The sequence below is a fragment of the Lithobates pipiens genome, unplaced genomic scaffold, assembly GCF_037356315.1.
Source record: "Lithobates pipiens isolate NorthernLeopardFrog02 unplaced genomic scaffold, aLitPip1_a1.2 Scaffold_28, whole genome shotgun sequence".
In the NCBI taxonomy this organism is placed as follows: Eukaryota; Metazoa; Chordata; class Amphibia; order Anura; family Ranidae; genus Lithobates; species Lithobates pipiens.
This window is the reverse complement of record NW_027507789.1, coordinates 65,162,623-65,184,208: the sequence shown is the minus strand read 5'-3', so window position 1 is coordinate 65,184,208 and position 21,586 is coordinate 65,162,623. Positions and strand designations below refer to the sequence as shown.

Genomic DNA, 21,586 nt, shown 5'->3' with positions numbered 1-21,586 from the left:
CCATATCCAGGTTCTCACAGGAGAAAAATGACAAGTTACTATCACGATAGAGAGATCCAGTCATGGTGAGCAAGATGTATCCAGGTGCTTCGGACAGATGCTGGCGCTGCCATGGAGGACAGGGCACATACAAGCACGTGTGTTGGGACTGCGACCAAGTTCGCCCTTTTTGGGACAAGGTATTTAGTATTTACAATGTCTCCATGGTACCTTCACCACAAATAGCGCTGCTATCCATACATCCAGGGCCAATAGGCTCCTATAGAAAGAGCCTTCTCGGTTTTTTCCTATCTGCAGCCCGACATATCTCCCAATATTGAAAAACCGACACCACTCCTCCAATCACAAGATGGATAGACTCCATGAATGATATTATGCTCATAGAGGAACTACAGGCAAAACAAAATGATACCTGGAGTAAATACATAGGCCTATGGTACCCTTGGCATCACCACTCTTTGTCAGACCTCTTCCTCAACTGCATGAGAAACGGGCCCTACCACTATAGCATGTCGAGAAGAGGAGAGACACAAAGTCCTAAACAATGAGGTTCCTAATATAACTTACAATATAATGTAACTGCTGAACTTTTATAAGACTTCTATTGCCGAGTACTTCCCCTTTTTCTTTATTGCCCTCACCTACCTTCCCCTCTTCGACTTGTTTTATTTTTACTCCCTCGCTCCACCCTATACCTTCCTCTATTTATTGACTCATCTACCGAGCAGATTTTCCAGGCAGTGTCCAGAGATAGTTGACACTGCATGGCTGGGTGTTGTATATAGTATACTAAAGGAATGCTTTATAAGGACATGTAAATTTTTACGGAAAGACAGTTTGTAAACACCGCCTCCCCCTCCCTCTACCCCTTACCCTCAACCCTCTTTATTATGTACCCCCCCATATCCTCCCTCCTTTTCCTTCACAATGTTATATTTTACATCGAAAACTTAATAAAAATATATATTCAACCTTTAAAGGTGGCCTATAACCCACATAGTAACTACTATGGCTCTGTGTCGTGTGATGTACGATAAAAGAAACAGAAGTTTTGATGTCAACTTTAAACAAGGCACCCTATTTGCATTCTATTGGAAAACAGCAGGGTTATGGATAACGGAAAATGAGTGCCTTTGGGAGTGCTTCTTTTATAATTTATGACGGTAAGGCATGTCAATTACATTCTTACATCACCTTTCCGACCATTATGGGGATCAAAACCTTTTACGTTGACACTGATGTTATTAGCACCACACTCTAACCAACTGAGCTAACCAGCTAAACAGTTTTATTCTTAAAGTATAACTAAAAGGCAAAACTTTTTTAGTTTTGGATAGAGTGCAGAGGGATTAGAACACCAGTCAGGTTTTTATTGCTGTCTGTGCCCCCTTTAGGCTGGGTTCACACTGCTGCCGGATGCCGCTCGCAGCAGGAGTCCGGTGCATCTCCATTCACAGTTTCAGGTCTGATTTCAGCTCAAATTTTTGGCTGAATTCAGACCTGAAAACATGCCAGAAGATGCACAGGACTCCGTTCCGAAGGATGTGTGAACCAGACCGGTCACAATCTCCTGACATGAGAATTGGAATTTGCGGTAGTGTGAACTTAAGGTGATTCACGCTATTTGTTCTGTTTACCATTATCATTGAAAGTGAAAGTAAAAGAAAATCCCCAAATTTTGGGTTGTCCCCAGAAAAGTAATAGAGGGGAAACCTTCCAAAGGGGACACTAGTTGTGGTGACCTGGGGGTCCCCAAGAAAGTCCCTTAATTTGCAGGTATTTCCTCTCACTTCCTGCAGTTTTTTTTTTTGTCAGTGCATGATCCTCTGGTAGGCAGCATATCAATGCTACGGTCACATGACATTAAAACAAAAAAAGTATCGTTAATCAAGTACTAAAAAAATAAAGAATCTGTACTGGTACTCGGTCTTAAAAAAAAGTGGCATCAGTGCAACCCTGGTTTATGTCATCATCTTCCTTACTGTTAAAAACAGCCCAATTCAAGCGCTTTGAGCATACACAACAGTGCACAGTTCTACTACTTATAGGCATTGTGTAGAATCTCATCCCAAAAAACACTTTGGTGACCATACAAGAATCCAGCCAATACAGAAGATTTTTTTTTTAATGGTTTTAAAAAATAGTATATAACACAGTACAGCAGTATAGTACCTTCCTGTTATAACTGTGGAAGTATTTTATGGAATAAGAGCCATATGTACAGGAGATCACAAAATTGCAAAAAGTTATTTATTTGAAAAGAGTCTATACAGGAAACGCAACAGGATTATCCACTTTCCATCTAGGCTTGAAGTGTTCCTTCTTTTACAATGGCACGTGCTAGATTTCGAGCAAGAGCCAGGCGCAGCATGTCAACTTTAGTGGTTTCGGTATTGCCATCCTGCAAAGGAAATATAAAAAGTTCAAAACCAAACCTGGAATACAAAAAATACACAATCAGCTGCTCAGGCACCAAACATTGCTCACTGGAAAAATTGTCATGTGCAGTGTTGGAAGCAAAGATGCCATACCGCAGCCCTATCCTCGGATGTGCATGGCTTGCCCAATCGTCTTACCCAAGCCAGATTGTCATACTCATAAAGAGTTCAGAGGACAGGAGTGGGTAATGTACAGAGTGTAGAGGCCTAGAGTATGTAAAGTACAGAGTGCAGCGTCAGTAGTGACTAGCATATAGAGTACAGGTTTCACAGCGGTCAGGCATATGTAATATATATAAGTGCACCCTCTAGGATTTACTCCAACCCCTGTATTCATAGAACAGCAATATCCCCTATGAGGTATTTCAAAAACACCCATCCATACAGTGGGTATAGAAAAGAACCAGCCCCTTTAAAATAATCACATTTTGTTGCTTTGCAGCCGAAAATGACAGTCTTGTTTTTATCCAGCTGTATTTGCTCAGTACAACTTATAACATCCAAGTGAAAGATATAACACCGACTGGTCAGAAAACAATTTAAAAACAGAATAACCGAGTTGGAAAGAGGATCACACCCTTGGGTCAGTATTTTGCTGAACCACCTGTTGCTTTAACCACTTGAGATCCGCGCTATAGCCAAATGACGGCTACAGCGCGGATCTCCTTTTCTGGGACTACGTCTATTGACGTAGTCCCGTGTACGAGCGGCCTGCGCGCGCCCCCTGAGGGGCGCGCGTGGCGCGCTCTGTGATCGGCGAGTCCATGAGACTCGCCTGATCACCGATCCGTGCAAGGGGTCGATCCCGACCCCTTATCACGTGATCAGCTGTCAGCCAATGACAGCTGATCAGGTGACATAACGGAGCCGGTAATCGGCTAGTATTCCTCCTCGCGCTGACAGCGCGAGGAGAAAAAAAAAAAAAGCCGATCACCGGCGGCCGTGATCGGGACATCAGTCCCGATCACGGCCAGCAATGCAAGCGCCCACCTGCCCCCTGCCAGTGCCCACCTGCCCCCTGCAGTGCCACCCTAATAAAAAGTGCCCCCCGTCAGTGCCACCCAGCAGTGCCCATAGTGCCACCCAGCAGTGCCCACAGTGCCACCCAGCAGTGTTACCCACAGTGCCCACAATCTGCCTCAAAGGTGCTGCACCCCAGTGCCGCCCAGCAGTGCCGCCCATCAGTGCCCAGCAGTGCCGCCCATCAGTGCCACCTATCAGTGCCACCTATCAGTCCCATCTATCAGTGGTACCTATCAGTGCCCATCCGTGCCACCCATCCGTGCCATCTTATCTGTGCCCATCTTTGCCCATCAGTGCTGCCTTATCTGTGCCTATTAGTGCCGCCTTAACTATGCCTCTCAGTGCCCACCAGTGCAGCCTATCAGTGCCCACCAGTGCAGCCTATCAGTGCCCACCAATGCAGCCCATCAGTGCCCACCAATGCAGCCCATCAGTGCCCACCAATGCAGCCCATCAGTGCCCACCAATGCAGCCCATCAGTGCCCACCAATGCAGCCCATCAGTGCCCACCAATGCAGCCCATCAGTGCCCACCAATGCAGCCCATCAGTGCCCACCAATGCAGCCCATCAGTGCCCACCAATGCAGCCCATCAGTGCCCACCAATGCAGCCCATCAGTGCCCACCAATGCAGCCCATCAGTGCCCACCAATGCAGCCCATCAGTGCCCACCAATGCAGCCCATCAGTGCCCACCAATGCAGCCCATCAGTGCCCACCAATGCAGCCCATCAGTGCCCACCAATGCAGCCCATCAGTGCCGCCTAATCAGCGCACTTCAATGAAGGAGAAAAATGACCTGTTTGCAAAATTTTATAACAAACTATTAAAACATGATTTATTTATTTTTTTTGCATCTTTTTTTGTTTGTTTAGCAAAAAATAAAACTCCGAGCTGTAACTAAATACCACCAAAAGAAAGCTCTATTTGTGGGAAAAAAATGATAAAAATTTCATTTGGGTACAGTGTTGTATGCCCGCGCAATTATCATTCAAAGTGCATCAGCGCTGAAAGCTGAAAATTGGTCTGGGACTGAGGGGGGTTTAAGTGCCCAGTAAGCAAGTGGTTAATTACAGCTTTTAATCTGTTAGGATATGTCTCTTATAACTTTGCGCATCTAGACTTTGCAATATTTGCCCACTTCTTCTTTGCAGAGCTGCTGAAGTTCAGTTACATTTAATGGTGACTGTTTGTGGACTGCATTCCTGACTGCAAGCCATTGTACAGATTTTCAATGGGGTTTAAGTCTGGGCTCCGACTAGGCAATGCAAGGACATTCACAGTTTTTTCTATGTTTTTCAACCACTGTATGGTCATTTTTGCCGTGTTCTTTGGGTCATTGTCACATTGGAAGGTAGACCTTCTTCCCACTGGCAATTTTATGACAAAGGTCAGCAGTTTCCTCAAGAGTTTGATGGTATTTTGCCCCATCCATTTCTCCTTCTATGCTGACAAGTGCTCCAGTCCCTGCTGCAGAAAAACACCTCCAAAAGAGGATATTACCACCTTCATGCTTTACTGTAGGAATGGTGTTATTTGGATGGTGAGCTGTATTGGATTTCCGCCAGACATATCGTCTAAAATAATTCAATTTTAGTCTCATCTGACTAGAACACCATGTGGCCTCAGAGTCTTCAAGTTGAGTTTTGGCATAACTCAGTCGTGACTCCATGTGGCCTTTCTTAAAGTTGATGTAAACCCGATTTATGAAATTTGACCTAAGCACATATATCTGCAGTGTTTTACCTCTCTCCAAAGCCCCAAGTCCTGTGTCTTTCTGCTGCTTCGGTTCTTCTGTTACCAGCATAACTTCTGACAAGTTTTCTGACAACCAAGATAAGACCAGCCTAAAATTTGTGTCAGGGCGGGTGCTATAAATAGATTAGCAGAGAGCTTGTCTATTCACAGCACATACCTTCCTTCGTGTGTGCTCTTTCCTTCAATCAGCTGTCACACAGTGTATGCCAAGACTTCACTCCCAGTGCTAAACAGGAAGAGGAAGACAGCTGAAAGTCAAATAGTTTTGTGTGCCATTGAGAAGGTGATTAGCTATAGCTGATTGAATTCACAAGTCATTTTTAGGAGGGGTGATCCTTTTTCCAAACCTTATTAATTTTTTTCTGACATGGTGTTAGATCTTACACTTGGATGTTATAAATTGCAGAGTAGTGAGTAAATACAGCTGGATAAAACAAAAACTATGTCTGTCTTAATTTCGGGCTGCAAAGCAACAAAATGTGATTTTAAAAATGGGGTGATTTTCTGTACCCACTGTACACACGCTCATACATACATTTGCATACACACATCCATACATGAAACCACACATTTATTGTACCTGGCTAACATCTCTGATTTTCTGTTTCAGTAAACCTGTGCTGCTGGGTGCAGGGCAGGCTTACAGCACAGCATGGAAAAGGTCGGGAGCTGGATCAGGTCAGGCTTGAGAGGAAAGCAGGTACATTCCTTATGGTGTCCTGGGGTGAGCTTTGGTGACTGTTGGGGGGAGACAACGATGGGTGCTGCAGGTTGCAGCCTATCTACGAACTGGGGCATTTTGTGAGCAAATTCTCTTGCATATGGTTTGCAGGACACTGCCATTTTCTGCATGAGAACAGTGCCCGATACAGCAGACACTCACACCACCCACCTACTTCCTCTTGTCCTAGCCCTGGTCATGTATTATACCATAACCTAAAACAGTCTGAAGATCTCTGATGGTCATTTACAAATGTAGAAACTTATTGTGAGATGGGCTACCAGTCATGTGACCGTGTGTTATTTGAACACCGTTTACTTATGCGGGCGCGACTTCCATATGTGTTTTCTTTGCAGCGTGAGCTCGCGGGGACGCTTTAAAAAAAATGTTTATTTAAATTTTTATATTATTAAATTGTGTTTAAATAAAAAAATATATATAATTTGATCACTTTTATTGCTGTCACAAAGAATGTAAACATCCCTTGTGACAGTAATAGGTGGTGACAGGTACTCTTTATGGAGGTATCGGGGGTTTAACAGACCCCCGATCCCTCCTTTGCACTTCAAAGTATTCAGATCGCCATTTTTGGCGTTTCTGAATACTGTATTTTTTTTTTTTTTAAACCGACGCCATTGGCAGCTGAGTAAACAGGAAGTGATGTCGCTTCCGTGTTTACATTTAGGAGACTTGGATGAAGCAGTTTCCGGCTTCGTTCCAGTCTGTCACTAGGTGGCAGAAGAGCAGGATCGTCGATCGGGTTTCCCGGTGGGATGGGAGGCCGAGGCCGCACATGTGCGTACACTCAGTGGGAAGGGGTTAAACAAAATCGGACGTTATGTGCAAGGGCACCAAAACAAACAAGCCATTTTGTCTGCAAATACCATTAATCAACATTTACTTTGAAACATTTTTGCAACTTCGCAGAGAAAAAAAAATAAAAAATGCGCAAGACCATTTTGGTTTTACTATAAATAGCCAAACTCAGCATGTTTTAGGAACTGGCTCCTTGTTATGATGCGTTATATATTGGACAATAAAGCCTTTTTAATACAGAAGGTATCTGCATTAATTCTCTCAAAAATAAGGAGTCAAGCCTCATTGTAAGGGATGGTGGGTTGAGCTATGCACACATTTCCTTTTTTATGGACCATTGAGGCAGTATAACTAAAATGTTTATTATGGGGCAATTTAAAAGAAACCAAAAAGCATTATATGGGCCACCTGACAACCTGTATGGCTAGATTCTCTTGTTGGTCTTCAAAGCAGTAAAAAACACTAAACTGAAAATGTAATATAATGTAATAAACCAGCTTACCAAATCTTAGAAGTGGTGCCTGCATCGTTTTTTTTATGCTTTTTTTCTCTGTTTTCACCTGATGATCTGGCCAGTAACACACTTCCCTTTATTAGTGCCTCCACTCTGGATTAAGGAGCACATGGACACCTCCGGACATAAGCATTGTCGTGAGCACTGCAGCTTACGCATATATTTGTGAATGTGTGCAAACAAAACCCTCTGTTTTTAATGTTGACAGAGTCAATTTTTTATTTTGTTTTTTGCAGGCTGGCTGATAAGATAAAATGTTTTGTTTGTGATGTGCCTTGCCCTTCCTTACTGCAAAGGCTGGGGTGGTTGCCACTTTTTTGTACAGCAGCATGGTCAGTCTGGGGGGGAGGGGACTGTTAGGCTCCATGCACATGAGACGCCGATGCAAACTCTGCTGAACGCATGTTTTAAAAACGCATGTTTTCATACCGCGTTTGCGTCTATAAGCGTTTGTAAAGACAACATCATATAGACCCTCCCCAAGCTCAGAAAGCATGTATTAACTATTTCTGCCATTTTGATCAGAGTGAGCAGCAACAGAGAGCAGTTGTACACTTGCATTTGCCTCTCTGTGTTTTTTTTTTTTGGAAATGGATTCCATATTGAATATATGTCAGGAAATGCTCCTGATGTTGCTCTTGATGATACAGCAACGTCGTCGCAAATTGCGTGAGAGGTCCAGAGTCAGAGCTCGTCGATATTGGACTCATCTGTTGATGGCACAGCAAATGTCCGTTGGATATTTCATAACATGGTGGGGGGTTGGGGCTGACTAGACTTGGGTATGCAGGTTTTTCTTTGTGAAAAAAATACATTGCTATGCTTTGGTCAGACTAGGTGGAGTCACTGATTAGATTAGAAATTAGATGAAGGGTTGGGGCAAAGAAGTGGAGGCATTCCTCATTGTCTAAGCTACCCAAAAAACTAGTTTTTTATGGCATTGCATCAGTGATTATATATGCTCTATGAACTATCTAAAGTAATTACGACATTTTAAACCAATTTTTTATGGTTTACCATTATATTTCTGAGTTTTCTGGTCCAACAAATTGGGTTCCTTTAAAAACGCTTATAAATGCAAACACAGCTAAAAGCGAGTGCCGCTTTTAGCCGTGTTTTGCGTCTGAAATATGGAAAAGCAAAGTGTCTGAACCCATTTTTTTGCTTCTGTAAAAACGAGTTTAAACGCAACTGCATATAAACGTGAAAAAAAACAAGACTGTGTACATGGACACCTAAGATAACATTGCATGCGTTCAGGGGCAGTTGAAAAAAAGTGTCCAACTGCCTCTGAACGCGCGTTTAACAGCGTCTTGTGTGCATAGGGCCTTAGAAGTGCTAGCAGATTTAGATACACGAATAAATTGAAGCCAAACTTCAGCTCACACTGCAGACTTAAAATCAGTTACAGCAACAGTTTGTTTTCTTTTGGGATAAAGGTTTTACATAATTAAAAGCTGATCATAATAAGCACCCCTGTCAGTGCTAGTTTGTCTCATTCCTGTAACTGCTACATAAATTCTTCTGTTGAAAAACAGAATTACTGGCTGGATCACCAGGTGAAAATAAAGGAAAGAAATCTAAACCTGAAAAATGAATGAAATTGCCACATCTAAGAATTGGTAAGCTGCAATATTATAAAATGTTTCATTTTAGGCTGAATATCATTTTAAGGCCTACTCCATAGACATCAAGAACTGTACCAACAATGGCCAACAAGCCAATTGTATGCAGCTTAGTGTAAATGGCTCTATTTGGCTTTAAATGTGCATCTAGCAGTCCTGGATAAAACAGTTTGCTTAGGTGCATAAAATAATAATTTGTATGGCTCCACCCTCCACCCTAAAGTACAAAATAAAAAACGTCTTTTTGACGTTTTTTTGAATTTTTGATGGAAGGGAGACATGCAGATAACTCCCGAATAAAGCAGCCCTGTCAGACAGAGGGGAAGATCCATAGAGGACACATCTGTGACAGAAATAGTTTTATATTCACCTGTTTTGCAAAAACCCTGTTCTCCTGCAGAGCCCTGTGCAGTACCAATACTATTAGACTTTTCTGCTGGGTGGAAAAGTGGTTCCTCCTGCCGATCCCTAGTAGTGACGTAATGGTAGTCAGAAGGAGCCACAGAAGCCACTGGGAACACACTATTCCACCCACTCAGAAGTGTGGATTTGTATTGGAGCACAGAGTTCTACAAGAGTGGGATTTCTGCAGACCAGCCACTAGACAGGAAAGTATACATCAATCAGCCATAACTTTATGACTACTCACCTGGTATTGAGTAGGTCCTCCTTTTGCCAATAAAACAGCTCTGACCTGTCGAGGCACGGATGCGACTATGCTGTGATATCTTGCACCAAGCCATCAGTAGAAGATCCTTTAAGTACTTTAATGCCCCGTACACACGATCGGATTTCCTGACAACAAATGTTGGATGTGAGCTTGTTGTCGGAAATTCCGACCGTGTATATGCTCCATCGAACATTTGTTGTTGGATTTTCCACCAATAAATGTAGGCTAGCAGGTTCTCATATTTTCCGCCAACAAATGTTTGTTGTCGGACTTTCCGATCGTGGGTACACAAGTCCGTTGGACAAAAGTCCACGCATGCTCGGAAACAAGTACAAGCCGGAGATATAACTAGCTTTCGTAATAGAGCTATCACGTACGTCTTGTACGTCACTACGTTTCTAATTGTTGGCCAACATTTGTGTGACCGTGTGTATGCAAGATAAGTAGGAGCCAACATCCTTCGAACAAAAATTCACGGTTTTCTTGTCAGAAAGTCCGATCGTGTGTACGGGGCATACGTTTTAAGGTGTCAAGTGACATCCATATTAATGGCAGGACCCAATGTTCCCCAGCAAAACATTGCCTAAAGCCTAGTATACACAGGCCGAATGTTGGGAGACATTGACTACTGGTGTGTACCAGGCTTAAGGCATCACACTGCCTCTGCCGGCCTTCCTTCTTCCCATACTGCATCCTGGGGCCACCTTTTCCCCAGATGAGCTTTGCACATACACCTCACCATACACACAATGTAAAAGAAAATGTGATTCATCAGACCAGGTGACCTTCTTCCATTGCTCCATGGTCTAGTTCTGACGTGCCCATTGTAGGTGCTTTTGGCTGTGGACATGGGTCAGCATGGGCACCCTGAACGGTGCAGCTATGCTGCCCCATACACAACAGACGGCAATGGCCATTTTTATTGCTTTTAAAACGTAAACTTCAGTGACATGTTTACTTACTAATATATACCACCAACTTTCAATTGTAAACAGATAACCATTGTTGTTCACTAACCTATCAGTGGTCATAAAGTTATGGCTGATATGTGTATCTCTGCTTCTTTCACAGACTTGTGCTTCTTGGATTTCTTTTTCATTTTTTTTTACCACTGACGGGGTCCCTTTAAAACAGGCCTTACTTTGCTTTTAGCCCACCTCACTCTAACCTGCCTGTTTATATTCTCACATTTGTGTTTTGAAATTGTTTAGGGTGCTGGAAAACAAACAGTTTTTAACCACTTCGGGACCAGCTCACACCAATATACGTCGGCAATTTGAAGAGGGATATGGTTGCTATGGCAGCAGCTAGCTACCATAACCCCAGTATCCTCTTCTTCAGTGAGCGGTCTGGTTTCAGATAAAAGTGGTCTCTGCGGCGATTTCGGCGCAAGATCACTTTTATCAGCAGCGGGAGAGGGGCCCCCTGATGCCACTCTCCGGTGCTTACCGGAGCCGTCGGTAGCCATTGCACGAGCGGGCGCAATTTTGAAGTGTGACATGTTGTGCATCAATTTACTCAGCGTAACATTATCTTTGATAATATAAAAAAAATTGGCCTAACTTTACTGTTGTCTTATTTTTTAATTTAAAAAAAACGATTTTTTCACAAAAAGTGTAAGACCGCTGAGCAAATGCTGTGTGACAAAGTACACCACTAATTTTATTCTCTAGGGTGTTAGAAAAAAATATATATAATGTTTGGGGGTACCAAGTAATTTTCTAGCAAAAAAAAAAAAAAAACAAAGTTTTTAACAACTTGTAAACACCAAATCTCAGAAAGTGGCTCGGTCCTTAAGTAGTTAATGGGCTTTAGGTTAGTACTTGATATACGAATATAGAAAAAAAATATTATGCACCTTTGTTTTGAGGGCGTACAGAGCAAACTTAGCTAGATTTAATTGTCAGGCACTAATCTGCATTTTTTGGGTGACATTCTAAAGACAACTAAACCTTACATTTTCAAATATTGAGGGATACTTATGGTCTTCTGTTCAGTGTTTTTACCTGAAGTTGGTGCTCTTGTAAATTAACTGATCCTGGCATCACAGCTATCTTGTCTTCAAGGCACTGCATTAATTGATATGTCTGCTCCGAGGAGAATATCACCTAAAGATGGAAATTAGATTATAATAAAAAAAACTCTCAAAGAAAGAATACAAACAAAATGCAGAATCACAATACAAGGAAAATACTAAATTGTTCCACAGACTGCGCATACATAGAGTGCTCATCCTGTTTGCACCAATTTGCTTTTCTGTTTTTCCATATTTCCGGTAAGGATAGGTTCACACCTATGCATATTGGGATTGGTGCACTTTTGCAGCATGTTTTACGGTAAAAAACGCATCGGAAATGCATCAAAAATGCAACACTGTTTTGGATGCAGTTCCATTGAAGTCTATGGAAGCAAAAATGCAAACTGCTTGGACCCTTTCCAAAAACCGCAGAGGATGAAAATGCAGATATGAATTGGACCCATAGGAAATCATGTTAAATGGTCTGTAGTGTGTTTCTGCAAAACACTTACGTATGAACCTAGGCTTAATGACTATCATTCAAATAAAACAGAATACTTATTTACTGTGCACGTAACAAGCAAAGTTTCCTTGATGACTGGCAATCTGTATTGCATGAAATACTGTATTAGAACCTTAAAATGTGAACTCTGTAAAAATCCCAATCTACAAAGCGTGAAAAAAATGTATCATTGAGCTTCAGTATACATTACTATATCCAAGTATTTAAACCTTTCATGAAAATGTATGCCTTGATGCTCATGCCAAATTTGGCAGCCTCAGCATGTGTCAGTTAGGCTTGATTCACACCTATGCATTTTTAATGCTTTTTGCATTTTGCAGATTTTCACTACAGTCCATTTAACATGGGTTCCTATGGAACACATTCTGTAATGCAAACCTGCAAAATGCAAAAAGCACTAAAAATGCATAGGTGTGAATCCAGCCTAACTTAATCCCTTCACACCGACCATACGCAAATATGTAGCCCCACTGCACTAGGCTATTGGGGCCACATATTTGTGCATCTCCTTTTGTGCTGGGAGCACGCCACCCAGAGCACTCCCAGCACAGAGACTAGGTTCTCACAAAGAGCCGCGGGCCTCATTCGACCGATTGGGAGCCGGAATGTCCGATTCCAGGTAATCTGATCGCTGCGATAGCCTCTTACATAGTTGGTGAGGTTGAAAAAACAAAGACACTCAAGTCCAACCTATGTGTGATTTTGTCAGTATTACATTGTATATCCCTGTATGTTGTGGTCGTTCAGGGGCTTATCTAATAGTTTTTTTTAAATTATCAATGCTCCCTGCTGAAACCACCGCCTGTGGAAGAGAATTCCACATCCGTACCACGCTTACAGTAAAGAACCCTCTACGCGGTTTAAAGGTTTAACCACTTTTCTTCTAATTTAAGTGAATGGCCGTGTGTCTTATTAAATTCCCTTTCGCAGAGACATTTTATCCCTATTATGGAGTCACCAGTACGGTATTTGTACACTGAAATCATTACCCCCCTCAAGCGTCTCCTCTCCAGAGAGAATAAGTTCAGTGCTTGTAACCTTTCCTCGTTGCATGCCATTGCTGAGCCTATCATCTACTAGAACCCCCATGTCCTTTTCCATCCTAGATTCCCCCAGAGCTTCTACCCTCAACGAGTAGACTGCATTCATATTTTCGACACGCAAATGCATAATTTTACATTTTTTCTACCATTAAACCTTATTTGTGATGTAGATGCCCACCCCATAAATTTATTCAGATCTTCTTGCAAGGTTTCCACATCCTGCGGAGAGGTTATTGCTCTGCTTAGCTTAGTATTGTCCGATAATACACAGATTTAGCAGTTTATCCAATCCTCCAGGTCGTTTATGAATAAATCAAATAGGATTGGTCCCAGGACAGAACCCTGGGGGGACCCCACTTTCCACTCCAGACCATTCCGAGTACTTCCCATTTATCACTACCTTCTGAACTCGTCACTGTAGCCACTTTTCAAACTATGTACTTGCCCTATGGTCCATGCCAACGGACCTTACTTTGTACAGTAAACGTTTATGGGGAATTGCATCAAATGCTTTTGCAAAATCCAGATACAAAATATCCACGGTCCTTCCTTTATCTAGATGGCAGCTCACCTCCTCATAGAAGAGTAATAGATTGGTTTGGCAAGAACGATTCTTCATGAATCCATGCCAATTACTGCGAATGACACAGTTGTCAATAACTAAACTCTTGTATAGTAGTCCCTTGAAATCCCCTACAAGAGCTTGCATACAATTGATGTTAGGCTAACTGGTCTGTAATTCCAAGGGAAGCATCCTGACCCTTTTTTTAAATATTGCTGCTACATTGGCTTTTCTCCAATCAGCTGGTACCATTCCAGCCAGTAGACTGTTCGTACAAAATTAGGAACAATGGTCTGGCAATTATTTGACAGAGTTCCTTAACCAATTACTGAACACCCCCTGCAGTTTTACTGCGGCAGAATGGCACAGCTGGGTGAAACAACGTTACCTTACGTCGCTTCGCCTTGTAGCCACTGCGGGCGAGCCCAGAGTGGCTAAAAGATCCCAGTTCTTTCAGTGGAGAGGAGACAGATCGTGTGTTCATACTATGCATGAACACCGATCTCTCTCTCCTCCTAGACAGTGCCATTGCCCCCCAGTTAGAAACACACAGTTAACCACTTTATCGCCCCCTAGTGTTAACACCTTCCCTGCCAGTGACATTTACACAGTAATCAGTGCATTTTTATAGCACTGCTCGCTGTATAACTGTCAATGGTTTCAAAAATGTGTCAATGAGTGTTAAAATCGCAGATTGACACCATTACTAGTAAAAATAATAATAATAATAATAATAAAAATGCCATAAACCTATTGCCCATTTTGTAGACACTATAACTTTTGCGCAAACCAATCAATATATGCTTATTGCGATTATTTTTTAACCAAAAATATGCAGAAGAATACATATCGGCCTAAACTGAGAGGAAAAAAAAATATATTTTTTTTTGATAAAAATGTGGGATATTTAATTATAACAATAAGTAAAAGATATTAGATAAAGGCAAATCCACTTTGCACTACAAGTGCACTTGGAAGTGCAGTCACTGTAAATCCGAGGGGGACATGTAAGGAAAAATAAAAAACAGCATTTTAGCTTGCACATGATTGGATGATAAAATCAGCAGAACTTCCCCTCATTTCAGACCTACCCCTCAGATTTACAGCGACTGCACTTCCACTTTACACTAGTGCACTTGGATTTGTCTTTTCGTAAATTACCCCCATTGTCTTTTTTTCAAAATGGTCGCTCTTCTTTTGCACAAAAAATAAAAAACACGAGGCGCTCAAATACCACCAAAAGACAGCTCCATTTGTGTGGAAAAAAAAAGGATGTAAATTTTGTTTGGGTACAGCGTCGCATGACCTCACAATTGTCAGTTAAAGCGACACAGTGCTGAATAGCAAAAAATGTCCTGGTCATTGAGCAGCCAAATCTTCTGGGGCTGAAGCGGTTGTATAGTCAAATATTTGACTTTGACCTACAGGTATGCCTATAATAAGGCTTACCTGTAGGTAAAAAGAATATCTCCTAAACCTGTACGGTTTAGGAGATATTCCCCTGGCAATGAGGCGCTGACTTCAGCGGCACGTGTGCACCGGGGATTCTCGGCTGAAAGTCCGGCAGATGCCTGACCTTGCCGGGAAGAAAACTCCCGCGTGCATGTGCGGGAGTGATGACATCACAGCTCCAGCCACTCACAGCGACTGAGCCACGATACCCGGAAGAACGTCGAGGGAACATGTCAGCTCCCTCAGCGTGGACTGAGGGAGATGCCGGCATCTCGTTCTAAGGTATTTCATTATGTAGCTCATTATGCCTTTTCCCTTACAGGTGTAAAAAAAAAAAAAAAAAAATCAGCGGGTTTACTCCCGCTTTAAGGACCCTCGGGTGCAAGCCATCTGCTCCCGGAGACTTATTAATGTTACGTTTTTCTAGTCTATTTCTAATTCTGTCCTCTGTTAGCCATGAGGCTGTTTCCCGTGACTTGTCATGAGGATAAACATTGCAGTTTTGGTTACTGAAGCCCCCCCCCCCCCCCCCCGATTCCCTCGTGAAGACTGAAGAGGAGAATCATATTGACATATAATCACACATAGGTTGGACTTGTGTCTTTTTTTCAACCTCACCTACTATGTAATAAATTCAATACCTTCGCCATCTCTCCATCCTTAGAACCCAGATTCCCTTCATCATTCTTTATGGGACCAATATGATCTGACCTCTTTTTCTTACTATTTATCTACTTATAAAGAATTTCTTGGGATTTTTTTTTGTACTCCGCTATGTGTTCTTGAGAACTGATCCCATGGGGTCACCAACGCATCCGTTCGGCATTCGAATGGATCCCTTGTTCTGGCCACAGAGTTGACTAACTTCATGTTGGACCTGGACGCTAGAAGATCTGCATCCAGAGTCCCCCATCTTTGGCAAACAGCCCGAAATATGTTGGGTAAAGAGACCATTCCGCTGGGAAGTAATCCGCCTGCCAATTCTCTACTCCCGGAATGAAGACTGCCGATAGGCATGGAACATTCCTTTCTGTCCAAGTTAGAATAAGGTTCACCTCTCTCTGCCCTTGGTGATTGATATAGGCCACAGCTGTGGCATTGTCAGATTGAATCCCGACAGGACAATCACGTAACCTGAAAGTCCAGGTCTTTAGAGCCAGACGTACTGTACGAATCTCTAGGATATTGATGGACAAGGTTCTTTTTGGTTCTTGAACAATGTCCCTGGACGGTTGTCTTTTCTAGTACTGTTCCCCAGCCTGAAAGGCTGGCATCCGTCGTTACCACTTTCCAGATTACGGGTCTGAAGGATTTTTCTTTCAGTAGATTCTGGGTTAGTAAACATTAAGTGAGGCTTTGGGACACTCTTGGGGACAGCTGCTTTGGCAAGTCTAAAGCTTGAATTGTTTTGTTCCAAGCAGACAGGATACTGTTTTGCAACAGTCTTAAATACAACTGGGCATAGGGAACTGCTTTGAATGAAGCCACCATAGATCCTAGCAACCTCATGCAAAGGCGAATGGATGGATTGCCATTTGACCTGACCATCCATACGAACTCTCTTATGGAGTTGATTTTTTGTCTGAGGCAAGAACACCTTTTCCTGGGCTGTGCCTATGATCAGACCCAAGTACTCCAGCTTTTTAAGCGGTATTAAGGAAGATTTCTCTAGGTTCGAGAATCCAACCCAACTTTTAAGATAGTTGGTTGTAGTGCGTACACTTTGCTCCAAATGAGCCGACTGATCTATTAGCAATAGATTGTCTAGGTATGCTACGACTTATGCCCTGTGCCCTTCATCTAGCTAGAGGTGGGGCCAGCACTTTGGTGAACACCCAGGGTGCTGTGGCTAGCCCCGAAGGGCAGGGCTACAAACTGGAAATGCTGCTGTTCTAACTTGAACCACAGAAACCTTTGATGAGCGAGAAATATAGGGACGTACAGATGTGCATCCCTGATGTTGACTGATGCCGGAAGTTCTCCTCCTAGGATAGAAACTACTGACCTGATCGTCTCCATGTGAAAGGAGTGGATCTTAAGGAACTGATTTCGATTTCTTAGATCTAGAATGGGTCTGACGTCTCCATTTGGTTTTGGTACCATGAAAATATTTGAATAAAAACCCCAGACCTTGCTCCTTTGTGGGGATCTGTATGATAACCCTTTGAGATATTAATCGGTCTAGAGCCTGAAAGAGATTGTCTTTTCTCTGGATCTTTGGGAATGCTTTACCGTGGAGATGACCCATCTGTCCCAATCTTTTCAGACTTCTGAAAACTGCAAAAAGTCTTCCCCCCACCTTGGTGAGAGGGTTGCCTCTTCATAAGGAGGCTTTAGGATTCTGGCTTGCAGGATTCCGACCCCAGGACTTCTTTTGAGCCAGGTCTGACTCTGAGATCTTAGAGTGTGACGGCAGAGGCTGTTGCCCCTGCCTAGAGGAAGAAGTCCCTGGCATAGGGGAAATGGCCCGTTTTAAATGAAGGGCGTTTATGCTTTCTTTTGACTGGCAAAAGAGTACTTTTCCCACTAGAAATTGTTTGGATATATTTGTCCAAGTTTTCTCCAAATAGTCACTCCTGAAAAGGAAGCCCAGTTAGGCGATCTTTACATGGTGCTACAGCTGACAAAAATTGTTTAAACCATGGGATTCTACGCATATGCACAAGCATAAGGCGAGATGCCTGGTGAATAGAATCTATGGCAAAGCATAATGCCTTTATGCCAAATCCCGAGCTTAATGGCACCTGCCATGGAAAAAGTTAATCTTAAAAGGGATTCCAACTCCTTATTTGTTGGATCCTTTAAGCATCTGTGCATTGTCTACTGCAGTGGTCATCAACCCTGTCCTCAGGGCCCACTAACAAGCCAGGCTTGCAAGATAACTGAAATACATCACAGGTGATATTATTTGCTGCTCAGTGATTGCAGTGTTCTAGTCTGCATCTTCCCAAGGTAATAAATAAAATCTGTCCTGTTAGTGGGCCCTGAAGACAGGGTTGATGACCACTGGTCTACTGGACAAGTAAGGCCTTTATTCACATTGGAAATCGCAGAGCCAACTGCTGGTATTTTCCATCTTTTAGAGAATTTCTCCTCCAGGGGATAGAGAATTGCAAATTTCTTAGGAGGGAGAAAATGCTTATCCCATTCAGCAAAAAATAAGCTGTTCTAGTAGGAAACGCATGCAAAGGTTGAGAGGGTTTTAAAGGAACCCAAGGAAGAAACCGAACTTTCAGGAGACTCCATTAGGGGTAGCATGAAAGTAGAAGAACAATCTCAGTAAGAGATTGCATCAGCAATTCCTCAGATTTGAGAGGCTGGAAAAAGCTGTTTCCGCCGCAGAGGAATCATCAGTTTGTTTTTCCTCCTGATCGACTGAGGGCAACACCTCATGGATCTAGCATGCTTCCTATCCATCTGAATGGAGGATGCGATTAAAAGTGCTAATCCAGACGGAAAGGACATCTTCAGTCACGTATACAGGGGCTGAGATGCGAGCAGCAGTTGTACCATCAATTTGTGCCAAATGGCTCACCCTGGCTTGCCATAACTGGTAATTCAGGAGAGGATGACAGCACGGAAATGCGACGTGGGTTTCTAGCGCCTGGGGGTGAAACCTTTATGTGGTGTCTTTTTTGGTAGGCATAGTCCAAAGTAAAAAAAAAAAAAAAAAAAAAAACAGAGGCCCTATACAAACTGCACTTAATCGCTGAAATTAGTCATGACATTTAAAACCGCTAAAAAATTCAGCCTAGTGCTGGGTAAAAGGTGTCATACCTGTATTAGGAATGGCAGTTTGCAACCCCCACATGTCCCGCAGGTCGTGTCCTTGTGTATGCAAGGGTGCTCATTTTCTCATCAGCCGAGGAAACGCTGTCACAGCTGTGTTGTATTTTGTTTCTAGCCTGCCGTGTGTCCTTGTGGATGTTCATGGCATTGCACTTAGGCCCCGCCCCTCCGAGAAAAAAAATGTTGCCCCTTTTTACTTCTAAAAAGTTTCTGCGCTTGTGCACAGCATTTTACGGACCAATGGGGTGGGGGGGGGCAGAGAACCATTCAGCAGTAGGCTGGACCTGAAAAGCACCCCATCAGGAAGTTTAGGTAATGTAACAAGACCTAAGCCCTGGGTTCCTTAAGTCCAGCCCTACAAAGGGGCGTTACAGGCAAAACCTTGTGCTTTGGATACGAGGCCCCAGGTACCATCCTTTTAGGCCTCAAATGGAACTTCGGATGGATCTAATCTTTATGGAGGCTATTTAGAGCACATCTTCACTCGTGACCAACACCTTTAGATGCTGGTGAAAAAAAAATTATGTGCTCCTAGAAGGATGGGTTATATAGGGAGTAAAACTTCCTCAATTGGGTTTACCAGTGTCAACACCTGAAGGTAGCCCTGTAACCCATTAAGTAATTACTATGTGGGATGTCCCATAGCAATGGCAACCGAAGGGAAGGAGACAACAAAAAAGTAGGGCAAAAAGAGGCTAGAGGACTCATACTGCAGCCTGCAGTACACTACGCCCAAAGGCAATATCCTCATGACCTTTAACATTGATTTGATCAAATCTGGTAAAAGTTGCAGCCTTACAGATCTGAGCCATAGAGGCCTGATAATGCACCACCCAAGAGGCACTAACCGCCCCCTGTTGAGTGTGCTTTAACATGAAAAGGAGGAATTTTCTTCTTTAAGCCGTAAACGTGAACAATCACTTAAATCCATTTGGAAATCGTGGACTTTGATGCTGCCTGTCCCCTTTTTGGACCTTCTGGCAGTACAAACAAAACATTTTGTTTTGTTGTGATCACTCTTACTACATCAAGGTAATGTAGTGACTTTTCACTAGATTGAGGCTCTGGGAAGAGGAAGGTAGAATAATATCCTGGTTTAAATGAAAACCTGTCACCGCTTTTGGTAGCAACTCAGGATGAGGACGCAAAACCACCTTATCCTTATGCATGATCAAATATGGCTCTTTACCAGACAAAGTCGCTAGTTCCGATACTCTTCTAGCAGAAGAAATGGCGACCAAAAAGATTATTTTTCTTGTCAAAAGAACCAAGGGAATTTCCCATAAAAGGCTCAAAATGCTGATTCTGTAAAGCCGATGAGACCAAATTTAAATCCCAAGGATTTAGAGGTGCCTCGATAGGGTGATTAATCCATGTTACTCCCTGAATAAAGCTATGCACCAGAGTGAGAAGCAAGAGGCCGTTGGAAAAAAAAAAAAGGATCGACAAGGCCAAGATCTGGCCCTTGATGGTACTCAAGGCCAGCTTCATTTCTAATCCCATTTGCAGGAAATCAGGGATCCTACCTATGACATACTTCCTGGGGTGCCACCCCTGGATCCACACCAAGAAACATGCCTTCCAGACTCTATAATAAATTATTCTGGAAGCCAACTTCCTAGCAAAAACCAAAGTAGACACTACTGAGGGGGGGATAACCCATGGTCCCTTAGAATGTGGGTTTCAACAGCCAAGCCGTTAAATTTAATGTGCGTAAGGTAGGAAGCGATACCGGACCTTGTGCGAGAAGGTCTGCCCATAATGGCAGAGTCCAAGGGACTCCTCCCGCAATCTTTATGATCTCGGCAAAACAAGATCTTCTGCGCCACCAGACTCACCTCCTTTCGTTCCTGCGGAGAGAAGGAGCCAAAGTAGCAGATGTGGAGGAAATGCATAGATCAGTGCAAACTGATCCCATGGGAAGACTAATATATCTCTTCCGCATGCTAGTGGATCCCTCATTGTTGACACAAAGTCATCGACTTTGTTGTTGAATCTGGACACGAACAGGTCCACTTTCCAAATACCCCATTCTCTGACACATCGCTAGGAAAATGTTGGGGCGAAGAGACCATTCCCTCGAAAATAATTGTTGGCGACTCAAGTAGTCTGCCTGCCAATTTTCTATTCTTGGAATGAAAATCGCCGATAGGCAAGGAATGTTTTCTGCCCAAGCTAGAACATAATTCCCCTCTTTTTGGGCTGCATGACTTCTCGTGCCCCTCCTGGTGATTGATGTAAGCCACAGCTGTGGCATTGTCGGATTGAATCCTGACAGAACAATCCCGTAGCCCGAGCGTCCAAGATTCTAGGGCCAAATGTACTGCCCGAATCTCCAAAATGTTGACAGGCAAGGTCCTTCTGACTTGGACCATCTCTCTTGGACAGAATCTTCTTCCAGGACTGCTCCCCGGCCTAGAAGGCTGGCATCTGTTGTCATCACTTTCCAGGATACTGGCAGAAAAGATTTCCCCTTTGGGAGGTTGCTGAATATCAACCATCAGTTTAGGCTCTGGCGTACGTCGGGAGACAAGCATATTGGAAAATCCAAAGCCTGAACCTTCTTGTACCAGACCAACAGGATGGTGTTTTGTAGCAGTCTTGAGTGAAATTGTGCGTAAGGGACGGCCTCGAATG

At 43.1% G+C, this 21,586-nt stretch overlaps 1 protein-coding gene across 1 annotated transcript in view; it reads right to left on the bottom strand.

Moving 5' to 3' along the window:
- Positions 1-2,107: 2,107 nt before the first annotated feature.
- The window catches only part of NUP85 (nucleoporin 85), a 118,900-nt gene continuing 99,421 nt past the window's right edge, over positions 2,108-21,586 (bottom strand). The window contains exons 18-19 of the mRNA XM_077459336.1: positions 11,570-11,671; positions 2,108-2,401 (exon numbers count right to left, since the gene is read on the bottom strand). Of these exons, the coding sequence (XP_077315462.1) occupies positions 2,303-2,401; positions 11,570-11,671 (201 nt within the window). The 3' untranslated portion in view covers positions 2,108-2,302. The remainder of the gene's footprint in view (positions 2,402-11,569; positions 11,672-21,586) is intronic.